This window comes from Leuresthes tenuis, unplaced genomic scaffold (assembly GCF_036924035.1).
Source record: "Leuresthes tenuis unplaced genomic scaffold, fLeuTen1.0.hap1 SCAF_18, whole genome shotgun sequence".
Lineage (NCBI taxonomy): Eukaryota > Metazoa > Chordata > Actinopteri > Atheriniformes > Atherinopsidae > Leuresthes > Leuresthes tenuis.
The window spans coordinates 10,406,407-10,426,538 of record NW_027325372.1 but is presented as its reverse complement, the minus strand read 5'-3'; the positions used below and the strand labels follow the sequence as shown (position 1 = coordinate 10,426,538).

General features: G+C 42.2%; 2 protein-coding genes across 3 annotated transcripts; both read right to left on the bottom strand.

Moving 5' to 3' along the window:
* Positions 1-83: 83 nt before the first annotated feature.
* Positions 84-7,757, bottom strand: LOC140274806 (uncharacterized). Of its 2 annotated transcripts, none has more exons than XM_072370169.1 (5): positions 7,563-7,757; positions 6,091-6,860; positions 3,876-4,070; positions 3,572-3,794; positions 84-1,215 (listed from the first exon to the last, which is right to left on the bottom strand). In XM_072370169.1, the coding sequence occupies exons 2-5, from the start codon at positions 6,737-6,739 to the stop codon at positions 1,020-1,022; spliced, it is 1,263 nt and encodes a 420-aa protein (XP_072226270.1). In that variant the 5' UTR covers positions 6,740-6,860; positions 7,563-7,757; the 3' UTR covers positions 84-1,019. The 2 variants fall into 2 exon arrangements, with proteins under 2 accessions (XP_072226270.1, XP_072226271.1); XM_072370170.1 differs by having other exon boundaries at positions 7,664-7,754.
* Positions 7,758-9,770: 2,013 nt separating this feature from the next.
* On the bottom strand, positions 9,771-15,623 carry LOC140275167 (uncharacterized). The gene is made up of 2 exons (XM_072370577.1): positions 15,541-15,623; positions 9,771-13,632 (listed from the first exon to the last, which is right to left on the bottom strand). The coding sequence occupies exon 2, from the start codon at positions 13,605-13,607 to the stop codon at positions 12,165-12,167; it is 1,443 nt and encodes a 480-aa protein (XP_072226678.1). The 5' UTR covers positions 13,608-13,632; positions 15,541-15,623; the 3' UTR covers positions 9,771-12,164.
* Between the last annotated feature and the right edge of the window lie 4,509 nt (positions 15,624-20,132).

The following is a 20,132-nucleotide window of genomic DNA, read 5'->3' as shown; positions in this document are numbered from 1 at the left end:
TACTTTGTAAACAAAGGGCAAAGAAACAAACTAGAAGAAGACTGAAAATTATAATACTTTCCATTTTAATGAAGTCAGACTCATTTATGGTCAACATTGAGTGTATTTACAATCTGACATTTTTATTGGTAGTGGCGGAGTTCATCTCAAGAAAACCCTTTATGTTGATTTCCACAAACAAGGTGTAATCCAGAGGGACCTGAACTGTTCATATTTACAATGCCTGTTAAATCAGGTAATTATTGCAGTTTAGAGGGTGTGTTCACACTCGACGGGTTTAGTTCGATCGAAAAGATGGGTCTCGGTCCGTTACCAGATCAACTCTGATGCGGTTCAGTGGAAACACCGATGCGGTTCAGTGGAAACACCAATGCAGCACAGACTCAACACAGAAAGAACACGCAGTTCTTGTCTGTTAGATTTCAAGCTCACCTCCATCTTTTAATCATAGAAGCTACGTAGGCATCTGATTTTCCATTTCCTTGCAGCATATCTTTGTTTATGTGTGCCTGGTGCCATTTTGATTGCTTTACACATTTCAAAAGGTTCTTCCCGACATCTCTGCTGGTAAGAAATACCAGCATATAAAGCCCACTCAAGTCCAACGAGCGCATTTATCCATACATACACAGCCTCGTTTTCTAAATGTCTGTTCCGTCAATAAAATATACGTTCAAAAAGGATGTGACCTCATCCATATGTGTGAATGGAAAAGCAAACCAGAACTAATCTGGTCCAAAACGAACTACAAGTGTGAACACACCCTAACTTCTTTATTAAAACCTGAGCTTGTTTGGTTGCAATTTAAAACTAGCAACACTGACATTTCTCAGAGGAGCTGCTGACGTAGCTCAGACTGACCTACGCTGGCTGTCGCCGCAGTAACTGCAAAGGTCTCCAAATCAATCAGGACTGAAAGCTGGAATATTACAACAACAAAAAAACAACGAACGATGCGAGTTGTGTACAGGAGTCATGATGTGTCAGGACATGGTGTTTCAGCAGCTCCTCACTGCCTTTTAACCCCACCAGCGTAGTTTGGGTGGAGGTGGAGCTGCTGTCGGTGTTTCCACATCAAAAACTGACCCCTGGCCGACCGATGAGCAAACGTAGTAGAGGTTGACACCCAGCATGACAAATATTGGGAAGAAGGAGAAGCCGAAGCCGAAGGCCCTGATGGTGCTGCCCAGAGAGAGGCAGAGCCAGTAGATGAGCCTGCAGCACAGAAACACACAAAGAGGCAAATCAGACTCCTTTCCATGCTTTGTACATTTACAATCAGCTGCATTTAAATAATGACTGAAGATCTGATCTCAATCGCATCAGCCTGAGCACCTACTCCCACTTTTCAGCAGAACCGTTAGACTGCTCAGCTCCTTTATGCCTTTAATCAAATTTTCAATCAAGTGCTTGAAAAGCAGCATTAATAGCTTAATAGATTTTGCTTTTTAAGTTGTCCTAATTTTCTCTCCTCGTGCGTTTGATTCTGCCTCAGTCACAGTGATCACAGCAAAAAACTCGATGCTGATATGCAAAAAGCCCGTCACGAGTCCCAAAGATCAAACGCTTGGTTGTTTCTCGGCAGTTAATTGAATGCTTGAGTTTTTAATTCTCTCGCAGGCATTGATAGATGAAGCGATAAATAAGATGTGCTGTTGATCACTTCTCAAATCAAACATGTTTTCTTCCAAGTGCAATCTTGTGAAAAACTGTCAGGTGAACATGGAGCTGTACAAAATGATCAGACACGTTTTAAACAAATCTCTACTCTAACCGAGGAATGAGGAACAGACCTGGATGAGAACAGCAGCTGCCACGGATCAAAGTTACAACCGAATTGATTAGAGAAGTTAAACATTCACCTACATCTTCATTCCTGCCAACTGTAAATGATTTTCGTACAGATTTCTCAGTGGTCAGTGTCCAAGTCTTGTTTAAATATTTCATGCATTGTTCTTGAAAGGAAGAAGTGCATTAGCAACAGAAATTCACTGCTAATCAAGCTGAAATTAGATGTTTTATGACTTGAGGGTTTTTGTTTGAGGTAAGAAAATTCTTTACGGTTAGAAAAGAAAGTGTAAACAGACATTTTTAAGCCGTTCATCTGACTGAAAACAAGGCTGTATCTATTACTGAAACTGTTTTGTTTGTCTAACTTGACCGTTATCTGTTCAGAGAAAAGAAAAACCGCAGTTCACTTCCTTCATAGCAATTACTACCGCAAACAAAACTGATAACCTGATAACACCAAGCAGTCACTTTCAAGATCACTTAAAGATCTATTTAACAATTTTTTAATAATTCTCATTATTATTAAATACGCTCTCTGTGGTCTAGTTTTAGGTCAAACAGAAATTTTAACTAATAGTCTTGCATCAACTCTGGCTGTAACTTTGAAGATGATGAATTTAGGACTTCACAGACTTGACCTCATTCTTATGCCGCTGCTGCTCATCCGTTGTGTTGTACAACCAGACTTACATCGACTGACATTGTTTAGTATATTTTCAGAATATATTTCAAGAATATTAACATTTTTCTGTATATTTCTAGTGTGCTTCAAGTCTAAGGAGTGACTCGGGGTTACTGCATGTTGTCTCTCTTTAATCTTGATCCCGATGGTACTGCAGAACTACATTAGTAGCCGTTAAACAACATCTAATTGTTTCATTAAAAATAGATCACTCGGGTCTAGAATCAAAAGAGGAAAGTGGACTCGTGCACTGACCCATTAAGAGTGGAATCAACATGTGCATAAATCTGCTGTTCAGACTGGAGCTGATGTTTGAACGCTTCCTTTCAAGCCTAAAGAGGCACAATTCAAGAAAACCTAAATTTCCTTAACCTCAATGATGACGAGGTCCTCTAAATACTTCAAGTCCTGCTGGTTCTAATCTTGGCAGTCCTTGAACCTGGGAGTAATATTTCATTTCTAACCTCGATTTTGATGCTCAAGTCAAATATGTTGTTCAGTCTCGAACCTCAAATCTGGTCCTTTTAATTCAACAGCTCACTTACTGAAGGTTCTGCAAGCTTTTTGTCTTCCCCTGCCTTGGCTCGTGTAATTCACTACAGACGACTCGGGACGGCGCAGTAATAGACCTCGTCAATGCGCTAAATGAGGCTTTTTCACGAGTGGAAATCACTGACGATGAGCAAAGATGTTCAGAGTAACACCAAAGTGGTTCATTTTCTCATCGGCAGGTAGTTTAGCTTACTGATACAGATGAAATTTCATGTTGGACAATGCGAAACCGCATGTGAGACTCCAACTTTCTCTGCTTCATATCATAAAGTTGTTACAAACTGGAGCTGTAACTCAACAGTTGTCCCACTTTAAAGTAATATACATCTACAGCTCTGATGATTGACAGTTGGAATCAATTCATTTTATACTGGCCCTTTACGCAATTCCCCCCCTTGAAGATTTCCTTTAGCTCAACTAAAGTATGTTTGATCTCATCATCTCAGTATCATCTTCCTCTGTCTTACAAATATAACAATGACAAGTTAGCAACCTGTAAACCTTTGAAATGAAAAGTGCGTAACATCAACAACAAGCGAAACATACCTGCCAAAAACAAATATGATGGTGAGCAGCGGCACCAGCTTAAGCAGGTCCTGGCTGATGTAGGTTGCCATGACAGCTAACTGCAGGAAGTAGAAGAGGAACAGAGCCAGTGATTCGTTGACAAAGTGCCAGTGCACCATCACTTCCTTGTTCACCGGTTCCCCCTGAAAGATGGGCTTCAGGGCACTGTAACGCAGCCGGGCCACGCCCTGTACCACCACACCTGAATGAAGAAAAAAAGGCTCATTATCACCCCAGCTTTGCCTTTTTTCTGTTTCATATCAAGTGCAACACGAGTTCTCACCGAGCACGATGGGAATGATGGCGAAAAACGAGCAGCGCAGCGTGTACATCACCCTGAGGGGGGCGCTATCCAGCAGCGGCGAGTCAAAAGGAAGCAGGGCGTAACCTCCCCACACGAGGAGAGGGAAGAGGAGCCCTGCAGCCACCATGGCTAAAGCCAGCCTCAGTTTCTCGCTGCACAGATCCTCACACAGGTCTGGGGAAGAGAAAGCCATTCCAGGTGTTTTTAGAAAGTGGAAATTCCTCTTTAATAGACAAGAGATGTGAAAAAGAAGATGAGGCTGACCATGAAGTCAAAATATGACTAATCATGAGACATCCATAAGTGATGAAGGAGAGAAAAAAGACCCTTATATGGCGTTTAATGTATTTAGATAACCAGAATGAACCAGCGGCTGTTTGAAACAATGGCCAATCAATACAGAAAGCTTTAATGCACATTTAAAAATTCTAAGTAGCGGCAGTTAGTGTGACTGATTTATTCTAATTAGTTGAAATGTTCAATAACCACTGTTACGGATAGGAGTGAGTCCTTAATCTAATTTGATCTCCTTTGTTTAGGCGGGAAGGACCCATTGAGACAAGAGCTCTTCTTCCAGGGAGTACTGGGTAACAAGGCAGCATAAAACTAAATCTGAGCCAGAAATTTCACATAAAAGACTATTTTAAAAGTTAGTATGAGACAAAATGACACAGGGAGTTTAAAGAAGCCAGGCTCACACCAACTGAATCCAACATATTTCACTTCCAGTCCTAAAACGATTTCTGAATGGGAAAATTATCTTTAACAGTTTCAAGTTTTGCTCATCTTGTGACAAAGTGAGCATTTCTCTATCTTTTACTTGCAGAATTTTACAGAGTCAAACTAAAATCGGTGGTCAGGAAATACTTTTAGATGAACTACAGAGTAGAAGGGATGTCATTTCTAGAACATTCCATCTGATTTCATACCAGTTATTGGACTTAAAAATTCGAGTTTGCCTCATTTTAGATTTGTGGTTTTAACTTCTTTGGCTGAAATAATAGGGAAAGTAAAAAAAATAAAACAGCTTTTACCAGTTGTTGAGCTACTAAATTACATGAAAATACTCTGGGTTTTTTTTTTTGCTTTGCCAACAGCACTGAAACTCCAAACCATCACAGAGTCTCTGTGGTGTGTTTTAGCTTCGGTACCGAGCACATGTCCCAAAAAGAGATCTGATTGGTCTGACCACAGCACAGGTTGCCACTGTGTGATGGTCCGTGTCAGGTGACCTCGGAGCCCGGAGAAGGTTAACATTTCAGAGGTCATTTGTGTTCTTGATGCGGTGCAGAGATCCAGCTTCGGCTTGCACCCTTCTCCTTAACACACCGTCGTTCTTTCAGATCCCTTAAATGCTCCAACGATGTCCTCCAATGAGGGAGAAATATTCGAATCCCTTCCAAACAGCATTTTTAAACATTTCCATGTTTTCCCACAGATCTGCTCGTTTTCACCCTTTAACACCCTAAAACTTTCATGGGCGCTGCTTTTGTGCCAAATCGTGGTCATAACCATCTGTGGACGTCATCATTTTGTCTCTTTTTAACCTCATTAGCAGCCACAAATGACCCTGAAATGCAACAATTTGTGCTTATTAGCAAATCGAATAAAGAATCATTCCAATTTATTAATCCATTAGATTTCTCGCAGCCTCTGAACTTTTTTGGATTTGTTGTTGTTTTCAAAGTGTTGTTTATCCATCTAAGGACTTGATGAATAAAAAGAAACATCCAACATACATCTGGCGCTTTCTGCGGCTAAATCGAAGACTTGAGAACAACAACGATCTAAAAACATTAGAATCTGCATTAGACTGCGAGCGCTTTACTCTTGGTGGATGCTAAGCTGCTACTGCTAAAGCTCATGATTTCTGTCAGCTCCAAACACATCGTTCATCATTTTCTTTCTCTTTGAAGGCTGCAAATAATGAGAAAATTTATTTATTTTTTGCTTAATTTGTAGGGTGTCTCCTTTAAGTTATTCCTCTACTAATGAATTCTTATCTAAATTCTTTCGATTTATTGGCTTATTCAATATTTGATGAATTCTTATAGTCAGACTCCATTTCTTGTAAAGTTTTGATGGGGACGTTTCAAATTTAACTCGAATAAAAAGCACTTTTTAAAACTGTAATCTTTAAACCTAAAGACTGGACTAACTGTTAATAATCTCAACAAACATGTTGAATACTCACAGTACTTGTCGTCCTCATCGTCCCACTCGGGGTAAAACTGCACAGCTGAGACGGCCTCCATCTGCAGCTGCTGCTGCTCCACCTCCTTCTCTGTGAGGTACCTCGTCTCCTCGGGCAGGTCTTCGCCGAACGGATTCACAATCGTGACCTGTGGGGTGAAAGCAGGTTTCTCCGTGACCGACTCTCCGTCTCTTTCTTCCTCTTCCTCGTCCTCCTGCTCGTCATCTGCGAGCGAGCCGTCCCCGTTATCAGACCGCTGCACCTCGATCTCATCATCCCTCCACCTCTCGCCCTCAGGCATGCTCTCCCTCCATTTGGCTTTGCTTTTCATGTCGCTCTCCGTCTGGCTCTGGTCCTCTGACAGGTCCTGGCTGCCTCCGCTGATCCCAGTGTCCCTCTCCTCAGGCCCCGAGACGTTGTCCTCCTGGTCCAACAGGAGTCTCTTTCCTTGGTCTCCGGGCCACGGTAGAGTGCTCGGCTCCAGATGAGCAGAACTTGCCATTTCCTCTTCCTCTCCCTCCTCATCTGTGATCTCTATTCTCTCCTCTCCCTGCGGCCTTTTACTTCCTTGTATTTGTGGCTCTGCGACAGCACCAGTTGGTAAAACTGCCGTCTCCTCTTTTACATCTGAGTCACCTTGGCCAGACATTCTCAACTGCAAGTCTTCTCTTTTCCCCTCGTCTGTAGCTGCAGCACAATCAAAAGCCAGACTGTTAACACCTTTTCCGCAAGCTGCTGGAAGCCATTTCTGAACACGCTGGTTGCTTTCCCTGTGAATAAGCAAAGAACATTACAAATAAAACATCCTGCCTCGCCTTCAGCTTAGCAAAAACTTCAAAGTTCACCGTTTATGATGGGTGTGTTACCCTATAGGGCTCCTCCTGTCCCCACACAGGCCAAGGCAGCTCATACAGCATGTTTGAGTTTCTGGAACTTTTATTTCTAGGACTAAAAGTCCGGGAAAACCTGTTTTAAAGACTGCTGTAAGATACAGCATCTGCAACTTGATCTAAATATCAAACGCTGAAGAACAGGCGGTCAAATAAATCCAGAAAGAGCAGAAAAATTGACAACTTTAGGAATGCATCTGATTTATGTTAAGCTAAAAGCATAAGAAATAAACTTGAACTGCTCATCGGGGGCCTCCAAGGCTAAAATGGGTCGTTTTATATGAAAAAGGTTGAAGTTTACGGTTAGTTTAGTCAAAGTGTCCTGAAAATTTGGGAGGAAACACTTTCTACTTTAACCAAACAAAAGGTTCAAATATTGCTGTTGTTGTTTTTCTTGACACATTCAGTTGTTGGCAAAGCGTGTTTGACACGCTGTAAACACACTGCTGTCCAGTCTCTGAGGCCTGCTGGCCGCACGGGACCAAATGTAGTTTCAAGTTAAAACTTGTTCAGCAACTCGGCGTTTGTCACAGGAGTCCAACGCGAAAGTAGTAGTAGTAAAGATATTAAACGTTCACATACCTGGTTTTGCTCCGGTCACATCACCGAAACACTGCACCACTTTGTGTTTTACGCTGTCGGTGAAGTCGTTTCCCACAGTTAAAGTTAAAGTTAGAAGTTACCTGGCAGGTGAACTCAGGCGGCTGAATAAATTCTTTAACCAAAGAGGAAATCACAGCGCAGAGGTGTCACTCCGCTGCTTTTTCGACACGCTAAAAAACGTCAGCGCAGACACGGGGTCGTCTTTGGATTTGACCCCACTGTAGTCCTCTCCGGCTAAAGTGTTTCACAATGTTTCACGAAACCACTGTTTGAGAGCCAGAGAAGACTTTACCGGTTTTATCGGTCAGAATATGTTGGTATATCTACCAAAGCTAACCACCATCTAAAGGGAAAAACAAGTTACAATTGGAAGTCATAGATACCTACAACCATATTTATAAGTCACAGTGTCTCAAACATGTATCAAAATCCCCTGAAAAAAATGAATGAAAATAGAGATGTCATTACATTTTAGAAAATCTGTCCCTGAATATTGACAGAGTTGTCCAGGTGTCCTACATTTAATGAAGTGATCTGGTTACTTGAAATGTTAAATAGGCCTGCACACAAGAGTGAGACGGTATGCAAAGATCAATTGCCATGAGAGGGAAGTTCAAGCATGGACTGTTTGTCACAAGTTTCCCTTGAATGTAGAATAAACCTCAATCCGCTGCAAGTCCACCTTTTCTTTGTGGAACAGGTCGTTCCTCCTTCAACACAACAAAGACAGCAGATGACTCACTGAGCTAAACACGACATGAATGAGGTCAAACAGGTTTATTTCCAAAGCTCTGAACTGTTTAACTCAGTTCAGTTGCAGCAACTTGGCTCCCAGATCTGTAACAAAAAACTACCATAAAAAATAAGCAATAACATGATATATATACACAAAAAAGCAAAAAAAAAAAAGGCAACTTAGCTCTTAATAAAAACAAAACAGGCAACCTTACCCAGTAAAATGTGAGAGGGGTTACTTGATCGATTAATAAATAGCTACTTAAATGAGCTCAAATCAATGCAATAATACAGCATTCCTCTGCTAAATCTTAGTTTTGCAAAGTTTAAATTGCTATATGTGAAATATGTGCCTTTAATATCAATAGAAGCCAGTCAAAATACAGTCAGTGGAATAATAGAAGTCAGAATCAGATTACAGCAGGAGAAGGGTCATGAGAGGTGGGGGGTGGTGTGGAAATAATGATGAGTGTGAGATTTCAGCTATTTTTAGATGTGGATGGAGTCATTATTTTAATGGCTACACTTGTGTTGAGCTCGGATAATTGCAATCAGCCAATAACAGCATGTAACGAGCGTGGCAGGGCCGAATAGGACTAGTTTTAAATTTATACTGATCTGTCTATCTGTTTATTTGTATCCAAATTACTCATCTCAGCTTTATTTTTAGCGGACTTTAAAAACCACGATCTTGTGATAAATGTGTCGTTTGTGCGCACGTTTGCCTCATGTGGCGATATCATTGGGTGGCGTGACACTAACAACGTCTCCTCTTGGGATGCTTAATTCATTGAGCAACTAATTTGTCAGAAATGTAGCCATTCAGCTCTTCTAACAAGTCTTTCACCAAGTGGCCTGTTGTCACAGTGGAGGCCCCCCTCCAGTCTCACATTGCTGCTTTGTAAGCTGCCTTTGCACTTATCTGATTATTGTGACAATCATCTTCTTCATATGCATCATCACTTTCCTACTCTTCCACACCTCATCCTACATGGCAGCTCATAATCAACCCAAGGCTACCTGTGAGCTATTTAGTCTGAAGTATAGTGTGTTGTCTATAGTTTATTCAGCTTTAACCTTAAGAAATGTTCCATTATTATTATTAAAACCTGGAGATAGTACTCACCATTTAAAGGTCTAAAATTCATATATTTTTCATTCTCTGTATAAAGAGACCACGATCAAGAGAAGATATGTAGCATCCGGTTTTTTGGCTTTATGGTTCGGAGTGACTCATCCTCCCAAATACACCACCTTTGCTCCAGCAATGACTCAGGTTCATAGTTCAGCTGTGAACTCACAAACAGGACTGGTGAGCTGATATCCCTTTAACAGCCAATCACAGCTTTTGTATGAGCCTACACCATTAAGTTATGCAGGAAGTGAATAAGTTAAAAAGGAAACAAATAATTACATTTTAAAAAAAAGACAAGGACAAAACACTGTGGGAAATAAAACGGCAAGATGGGCATTTTATTTCAATTCAACCATACTCTCACAAATCATTAGCCTCTTGTTTTAAACACACAAAAATACAAACGTCCACTTAAAATGATTTAGTTCACAAAGCCAGGTCAAATGTCACCTCTGTTTGAGACTTTAAACCTCCTCCGGTCACTAATCAGTAATATTGGTGTACAAGTCACACGATACAAGGTACTCAAAACAAAGAAAACCGTGATATGATCTCACTGCTCCATTTTCATTTCAGAACATTCCCCGAAACATTAAAAATGAAAAAAAAATAAAAAAGAGAGAAGGCCTCACAGCTAGTTAGAGAAAAACAGTAAAATGACTTCAACAGCAGACACTAAATGGTACACAGAGGAGGAAATGTTGCTGTGAGCAACAGGACGCAGAGCGCTTGGTCCTCTGCAGAATGCGTTTTACGAACATGGGCGGTACATTCAAAGCTTTGGCAATAAGGCAAATCAAATGTGAATCCACCATCAACTGCGAAATGTCACTGAGAAAACAACACTGAGACGTCGTCTTCAAACATCATCTCTACAGATACTCAGTAGAGTCAGAGCGAGGTTCTGTTCGGACACCCGAGACACGAACTCGAAATCTCACAGAGGTTAAATAAAGTTTAAATAAAATCTTAAAAAGGCATTAAAATCATACAAACACTGGGAATAAAGTTTAAAAAAAAAAAAAAGAAGCTGAATGTGCTGCTAAATGTTGCCTTTTTCTCCCCGTATGCAGACAGTTGTGGCTAAAACCTGCTATGAGAGATATTTCTGGCCACTTTAGGGCAGTGGAAACACTCACAGGGAGGTGAGAAAATGAAGAAAAAAGTGCTTTATACCTTTTACACCAAAGGTAACACGTTTAAACAGACTTTTTAAAACACGGGCATACCAGCTAAAGCAAGCTGACTGAATACTTTACCGCTGCCGGTAATGGTGACTTTACCCTCATTGTGCTGAAGCCACAGGCCTGGAGTTACCAGCCCAAAAGTTGCCGTTTCCTACAGGCTGCCGTGGGCCACCTCCGACAACCGGGACAATCTGAGACATCTGGGCTCCTTCGTCGCCTACGACTGGACCACAGCAGCCTGTCTGAGGGTGCTGCTGCCAGCCTCATGTAGAAAGTTAAAAAGTTTTTTTTCTTTTAAAAACTCCACAGAGGCGATAAACAGCTGCTACAGACCAATTCCCGAATAAATGCTCCCATTGCGCTCAAAAGCCAAATGTTAGTGGGTGTTTTGACCTGTGTAAACAGCGCTCGAGAACCACCAGAAAAGATGTGATTCACCAGCATTTTAGTCCTTATTAAACCATTCACTGACCCACGCCAGACACCCTCCCAAAGGAGTGAAGAAGCTCCAACTGGGATAAACATGAGCACTCGGGGCCACTTTGTATTGATTTGATCTGACCTTTGCTGCTCATGGCCGAGCGAATGCATACTTTGACTGTGTGTGTGTGTGTGTGTGTGGGAGGGGGGGGGGGGTCAACGGTTCAAGTTTTTCCTTTAGCTCGTCACCCCAAATCTGGATCACATTTGAAGCTTTTCTAAAAGGGTGAAACTGTTGGCAGAACAGTTAGAAAATGCAACATTTATTCAGGTCTGTCTCTTTCTTAACTTGTGGAAACTTAAAGACATGATTATATTCACTATATCAGGCGAACAGTTTCTACTATACGCCAAGTATGGGGTCTAAAAAAATATTTTTCAGCATCTTGATATAAAAATCCTTTCGTCTCCCCTTCTGTGCAATGGTAAAAGATTTCTAACGACTCCAGGGCAGATGCATCCAAAATTAGCTGAGATTTGGGGGAACGAACTGCATCTGGCCGTCAAATCCCACCCACAAACCCCCCAAAAACACACGTTTCGCTGATGGGGCGAGCAGTATGGGTGGGGGGGAGGGGTCGAGCCCCACGTCGCTCTGCAATCATACGGCAGTTTGTCTTAAAACAGAAACTAAACCCAAAGAAACAGGTTGTTTTTTTTTCTTTCAGAAGCCACAAAACAGAAAAGCTAAAGGAAATATGGCACTCGCCTACAGAAGCTCCGTTTAGTTTCCCTCGTTTCACCGACATCTGGACTTCGTTTCTCCATCAGATATCTTACCGGAACAACTAAACTCACAACACTACATCTGAAAGCTTTAAAGACTGTTAGGACCTTCTGCTTCCCTCTGATGACGGAAATAAAGCGAAAAAAGAGAAAAATAAACTAGATGAACAAGTTAGTCAGAAGAAGGGAGGAGGTGCCAAGTATCTAGCCATCTGACAAAATATTAAAAACATGTTATTTCATTGACATGAACAGATTTCTGTTAACAGCAATAACTACACCAGCTTTTTTTTCCTTTTGGTCAAACCGGATCGTTCATCAATCCTGGTCGCTGATATCAAAGCTTACGTCCTGAACGATGACAGTCTCTTCAGAATCGTCTCCATGCTTGATGGGTAGGGACCCGGCCAGCTCCGCCTCCCTTTCCGCCCCAGCAGCAGAGGAATCTCTCTCTGCCTTTGAGTAGTTGGGCGGCGTGCCGTCGCTCCGAGCTTTGCTTTTGTTGACCGAGCCTTTGGGGCGGCCTCTTTTCCTCGGCGCGCCATCTTCACTTTTTACAGTACTTGGGGGACGGCCTCTTTTCCTCCGAGGTTCCTCGGTGGAGTTTTGTGCTGTGGATGGAGCGGCTGGCAAACTCTTGCGTAAGTGAGCGCCTTTTTTAGACTCGGACTTGCGGGGCCGACCGCGGCCTCTGCGAGGCGCCGCTGGAGCTCCCTCCGGAGGTTCAACGCGAGGGTATTTCCTCGGCCTTCCCAGCGGCTTCCACACTTTTGGCTTCTTCAGCTCCTCGGGTGATGGCAGAGGGTATTTCCTTGGTCTTCCCCTCTTGGCTGGTTGTTGTCGTGGTCGACCGCGTTTCCTTCCATTTGCAGGGAGACTCGGTACTTTCCGAGGCTGCCCTACCTTACTGTGGCCCTTATATGCAGGGGGCTTCTTATTCAAAGAGCCTTTGGGACGACCTCTTCCCCTCTTTACCGGCTGGGAGCCATCTGCAGTCAGTTTCTGTTGTTCGCCGCTCCTCTGATCAATACTTTTCCTCGGCCTTCCCCTTCCTCTCCGAGTGCCGTTGGATGCATCCTGAGTCGTCTCCCGGCTTCTTTCTCTTCTCTGCGAGTTTTGGCCATCAACAGCTTCTGCCTCCCCCTCGCTTCTCACCCCTCTGTCCATCCTGGGTTTCTTATTGAGGGAGCCCTTCGGTCGACCTCTTTTCCGAGGAGTTACCGAGCTGCCCTCTTCGTCCTCTCCACTTGTTAAACTTTCGGACTTGCGCTTCATCGGTCCTTTTGGGCGACCTCTTTTGGGCGCTTCGGAGCCACCGTTCAGTAAGTCTTCAGAAGCAGCCTTCCTAACCGGGACAGATTTTTTTGGCCTGCCCCTTTTCTTAGGAAAGTTTTCTGTTGTTGAACTGTCTTCATTGCTGCTCTGACTCTTGGACCCTTTGGACCTTCCCCTGCCTCTATGAGTTTGCACAGACACGTCAGCAGAGTCGTCTCCTGACCCTTGCTGCTCGGTGCGTTTTGTGTCGGAGAGTCTCGGACGTCCTCTTCCTCTTCGGGGCTGCGCAGCCTCACCGTTGGAATTAGCTGAAACGAGCTTTGTCAGCTTAATGTCTGTAACACAAACCTTCAGCTTCTTAGAGCCCTGCGGCCTCCCCCTTCCCCTTTTAACTGGACTGTTTCTGGATGCGCCTGCGCTGGTCTCTCCTTCATTGTTCACAGTATCTCCTTGTTCTGTCTCTGCCATCATAGTTTCCTCCTCCATACTGCTGCCTTCAGCTTGGAGCCCTCTGTTCATTGATCAAAGAAAAGTGAAAAAATAATCAATCAATAATCAATAATGAGAGATGGGCCAGTTAGTGCTGACATTTCACTCCTTAAGGTCCAGTGTCGTATCACTGGAGCTGCTTCTCTTGGCCTTTCATTACAGTAAATTAAATATCAAACATACAGTAAACAATCTACACATTTAGCATATTGTTCTCTTATATTAACACTTAAGCTCACAGTTTCTTATTGGGATTGATCAAGTCCACCTTAAAAAAGGCTTTCTACCTGTAGAGGGCAATGTTTGGTCATTTACAAGCTGACCCATGAATTAATAATTCAAACAGGTAGGAAGGTCGTACAATTCATTAAACAGTAATGAATGTTTTAAAACCCTGAAGTCTAATCAAATTCAGAAACAGCACTGGAAATAATGTATGATCACAGGCTGAACAGAAGTTGTAACAGAAGTTGTAAAAGAAGTTGTAAAGCTGCAGCGTGTGGGATGTGGTCACGTTTATCAGCTTCATTACACACATCTTGGAACGTCCTTTTCGCTTGTTAATGTTTTTTGTGTTATTTAGTTTGTTTGCATTAAGCAAGAAGGAGTCGAATCAAAGTGCTGCAAGTAGCTTTGTATCTTAGTGGTTTGGCCCGCCTATGTATTAAAATTGGGTGGGAAATGCTGTTATTATACCGTTTATAATATGAAATAAAACACTACTACTTAGAGCAGCTTTACTAGCATGTATCTTCCCAGCAGCTTGGCAAACTTTACATTAGCTTATTAAGCTGAAAGGTCACCAGAACACACACCAACAGCCCGTCATACATCTTATGACCGGAGACACTTACAGGCTGTCATTTTTCCATTCAAACCGGGTATTAAAGTTCAAAGTCTCCCTGTGTTCAGATAAATGTTTGTAGCACGAGTTGCAGCAAACCGAATAAGCTCCGATTAGTCCCAAAAAATGAGAAATGCACAGTTTGGCACCATCTGGGCAGGAACATGGCGAAGACACACAGCAGAGCAGTTAGGAGGGTGCACCTGCAATGTTCTGAGAATAAAATACAGCGGATCAAATGTTGAGCGGGCAGAGCTAAAACCATTTTACAGAAATGCCTAAATGCTTCTCAACAACCAATGTTATCTTAAGAAATAACTGCTACCGTGAACTGTGTTGATGTTATATATCGTCTGTAATGACAGAGCATTATCAGCATGACAGGCAGAAACAGACAGGCAGAAAACAAAATGTACCGGATGTGAGTGAGAATGGTCAAAATAGTGGATTTCATGATGTATTTTTACAGCAAATCGTTTCAGTCAGCCTTATGGTTAACTGAATTGATTTAATTATTATTTATGAGCCAGCTGAAAACGACTGAACGACGCCCTCTGCAGGAACAACGAAATTTTTAAGGTGGCCCGTAAAATCACAACAAGACAAGTTCCCAGTGGTAGTCTACGGACTAGTATCGGGCGGCTATGTCTATTTTCTGGACTACAATCTTGCAACGGCGGGAAAGTGCACCAACATTCAAGTGCTGAGGAGTCCCATCAATAGCAGGCACAATTAACATCGTTGCATGCAAATTTCAGGCATTTTATGTCTTTAGGAGGCATCTTTTCAATTAAAAAAAAAGCAGCTTGGCGGAAAAAAACATTAAGACTTCATGCGTTGTTGATTGCAACTGAATGACAATGCATTTATTTATATTAAGGTCCTGAAATAATTGCTGTGACTATGAACCAGATTGTCCTCCAGGTAATAGTCAGCTTCAAAATCGACAGCGATAGATAGAGTAGGTAGCAAGGTGAAGATGATTATAAAAATAACCGCTACCGACAGCGTGCGTATCTCACCTTACAGTAACCCCTTGTAAGATTTTTGTTTAATTTTTCATAAATATTGATTCAGTAGACGTACCGTAAAGTGAAAGTGCGCGTTTATTGTTGCTGAGATGGCTGTTCAAATTTGCGACCGCTTCCGGTCGTCCGTGATGTTTTGGAGGTTCTGAAGGAACCGACAGCGCAGACTTTAAGTTCCACCTGAGCTCCACGCACTCTGCGCGCTGAATTGTGTAACTTGTTGTATTTTCTGTCGCATTTTCTTTCAGGTATTATACAACGCCATCTTCAAACAGGATATACTCCCTTCGTCACCCAGTTTCGTTCCCCCAAACGACCTTTTAAAAAATGTATTTTGTCATCTCGATTTGATCTTAGTTCAATAAAACATCAATTTTGGTTTCATTTATATAACGTACGCAGTTTATGTTGCATGCATATGGTAATTAGTAATGCTGTGAGCAGTAAAGGACTTGTAAACTTACAAATAAGTAACATGCTTCTGAGCTTTAATGCTCAGTGTGAACAGCATCCCTCTATAGCCTGTGGCTGCTACACAGTGCAGAGCTTCAATATTAGCAGCAATCGTGCAGGAAAAAGACATTTTATTCTTCTGGTGCAACAATAGAGGACAGCGGTAACTTGTTTGAGCCCCGGGAAGGTTGTACTTACAGCTGCGAGAGAAAAACATACACATTTAACAAACAGTAACAGAGTAAATGGTAACTTATCTCCACATAGTAAAGTTGACTAATCTAATTTAGATTAAAGCGATGGTATTTTACATAAGTAAATGAACTGCTTCCTCAGCCAAACACCGTGAATATATCTGCGCTCTGCCCCTTTTAGACCAATTCAATAAGAGTCAATCATTCTTAAACTTCATCCACAAGTTAAGTGAAGAAAACAGTAATCCAGCCCTGTGGTGCTCCATACTCGCTGTATAATCAATGCAAATAAATATCTCCCACAACCTAATTACAAATGATTAAAACTAACATTACGTATTGTTGATAGCAAACATATTTAAATGATAAAATCATTATTGCTAGCAATTTTTTTTAAAAAGCTCCCGTTAAGGAGAATTTAATCAAAACGAGAGGAGGAATTAGTTAAAAGTCAAATATCTGTGTGTGCACAGCTGCGTTCAGTTATGTCAACAAATGTGGTGGGAACAGGTGGGTTTGGGAGAGAGAAAAGTCATTGTTAAATGCTGCTGCTCATTACGCAACGTTTTAAGGGCTACAAAGTAAAATCCAAGCTATTTATGATTTCTTCTTCTATATTAAAAAAGAGAAAGGTGCTGAAGGAGAGGACAATCTGTTGTGTGCCTGACTGTATCACAGCCTCATCACTTGTCGTGTCTGGTGTCGGTGTGAGCTGCGTGCACGTCTGTGCATGACACAATACGACAGTTTATTTCAGTTCAAAGGGCATTTTATTTACAGGAGAAAGTGATGAAAATAGTGACGTGTGTCAGACCTAACAAAGCTGTACTTTTTTGGAGAGAGAAATAAACATTCCTCCCCCTCATGTACAAAGTTCAAGCTGAAAGTATCACGGACTCTTAAAGAGTACCATTTGTCTTTTGATGTTCATGTCAGCAACGTTTATGTATCACTGTGTGACTGACAGTACTGAAACTTCATGTTGATCCCCTGTAACCCATCCTTAATAGTCATGTAACAATTACTCAATCAAAAGTGTTATATACGTTTTATACACGAAGCAGTCGCATCATAAAAGATTACACGGGAACACACAAAGTACAGATTCATAAAAACAGTTCTTGAACACAACACTCAAGTATGAGGACATATTTACGTGTACATTTGCATATATGTAAAGTTGATGAAGATTAGTAAAATGTGTGACTCTAAATTGGACATTTCTTTCTGTAATAATTGCAATAATTTGCAGTAAAAGCTGGTGTGACTGATTTGGAGGGTGAACTCACTCATTCCACGTAAAAAAGTACAGCAAATGTAAGGCACAAATAAGCGGGTTGGTGTGAATAAATGGGATCAATAAGATAAGCATGTAAACAGATGAGACACTATAAACATCCATATTAAATGTCTTCTTTCAGATGGTTTGTCCCTTTTTGCTGAGTTTATTCCACATCTTCACTATAAAGTCCCTCTTGTCAATACTGGGCCTTTCCACAAACAGTCGTGTTGACTAAGAAGAACGGCGTCGGGGAGAAAAGGCTCGAAAAAATGCAGACAAACTACAAAGAGGCAGATTATGTTGCAAAGAGTAGCTGGGTAAGGGGGTGGAGTATGAGGTAAGGTCAGAGTCAATAAGAAGAATGTAAGAGAAGAAAAGCAAATATGCAAATGTGTTTATATGTGTGGACGGGAGAGCCGGACAGACAGAAAAGCTGTCAGTTCAAAGGAGGGAAAGAGGCTGAAAGACAATGACAGACGTGGCCTGAGGAAAGGAAAGGAGCGTTTGAGAAAGACAACCCCAGAGAGACTGCGAGCTGAACCCGCTGCCCCGTCTCAGCCCTCTTCCTCACCCCCGCCCCCCCCCTGCCTGTGTGCTTTGCCATGGTTACCAGACAGGGCTCCCAATGCAGCCAGTTAATGTGTTTTTCAGCAGCAGGAGCGAGTTGGGTACTAATGTGTTTCAGTCTGTCTCCTGCACAATCAATGTCAACTGTCCTGGGATGCACAAATACACAGAGGGCAGAGAGCCAGGGAACACTGAGCCACGCTGGCTGGATGTCAGGCCAAGAGCCTGAGAGACGACCGCGTTATTTTCATTTAATTCACCTGAGAAGGTTTAGTTGTGTCCGCCGCAAGAAACAGATAGGCCATGTTGATCTTAACTGTACTGATGTGTTTATCTTGTATTACATTCCTGAGTGGATGAGAAAAAAAATGTATCCCACGCTGCTTATGTGGCACAAGATACCAGAGAGGCTAAAAAACAAACAAAATGAAGATTACACACACATAACACTTTTTAAACGTGTCCTCATTTCTGAACACAAACTACTACATTTTATTCACCTATTTTCAAATAATAAAAATCACATCATTAATCCATAAAAAACTGTTGCAACGAGTTTATTGATCACTCAGTATTATAACTATTAAATCATTTGGGTTATTTCTAAGGTTACAATTTCAATTTGGGTTGAAACAAATATTTCAAGGAGCTTTACTGTTGTCAAAATGTTTCCTGTCTGCAGAGTCAAGACTGATGCAGTTTTCAGCCTCTGGAAACGGATTTAAAAATCCCCCGTGAGTCATATTATCGGGGTCAAAACCCTTGGCTGTCTTTTTTATTAAAACATGGACACACTGTGTGCACAAAGCCAGCCAAAAGATGCTGTCCCCTCCAGAGAGGCACATGGTCCCTTCTTGGCTTTTCTGTGTGGAAAGTTTCTCTCCCACTGAGCAGATGCAGACAGACACCTCATTTTGATGCTTGTGGATGACGTGATTTTAAACACGATGAAGGTCTGGAACTCTGGAAGCAAATGCGTGAAACTTTGTTCCCAAGGACCTCACCTGTGACCTTTCATATCATCACAGGTTAAGGGTCTCAGGGACAACGAAGCACGCCAAAGGGAGCGTCTGACGATCAGCTGTTCAGTCTCGTCCAGGCAAAATCCAACAAACAGAAAATTACGGGAGGCTGCGAATGTTACGCTTCATTGATGAGTGGTGGGTATTTCTGTATGAATGCGTCGGTGAGATTAAGTTTTGACATTAAACTTTCCCACTTATAAAATTGTAAATGATAACAGACGCATAACTTCTTACAATATGAGACAAATTTGTTCTAAAATGAGAGACGGTTCATACGTCACATGGGGTGGTTACCGTTATCGACGCACTCCGACATGAAATGTTTTAGTCTCGTCACGTCTGCACAATCTGGACTGGATCCCATCCTGTCAAGAGAGAGAGATTTCGTTAAGAGTTCCTTCTTAAACATGGACATACCTGTTCAAAAGGGCGCTGTTGAAGCGCTTTTCATATCCAGGGTCCTTACACTGTCTGTCTTCCCGACATAGGCAGCGCCTGGTATTCAGTGCAGATTTGTGGAGTGGGACGTTCAAACAAAATGCCCCCTGCTGGCAGACAGGTAGACGAGCATCTGGAGACCGACGCACATGAACGAGAAATAATCCTCAAATTTCCCGTCTAAGTTTGGACGAGAGGATGGAATAAACGTATGCTAAGCTCCCATCATACATTTCATACGACTCTTTGCTTGTGCGAAGTGCACATGTGTGTAACGTCCACAGACAGCTGCGCCTGGAGCCGCAGATAACACTGTCGTCTTATATTTCCTACAGGCCTTGTGATCTCACAGGATTATGCAATCACTCCCCCATGACAAAGATGTTCAGCCTTGAGGGCGTAACACTGATTTACTCTTCCCCAGACAAAATACATGTCACACAAGTCTGACACTGCAGATGCCACACGAAGCATATGAGCTAAGCTTCAAATGACTGTTACACAAGTGAAAAGTGCCATTCACTTCAGTCTGTCCAGATGACAGCTGTATCATCTGCCAACGACCCAGAGCATGTCCTGAGCTCACGAAAACAGTCTCTGTGCAGGTGCACACACATGCGGGGAAGCATGCGACTCCACAGAGGTACACACAACATCAAGCCTATTGCCGTCTGTGTGAATTTGCACTGCC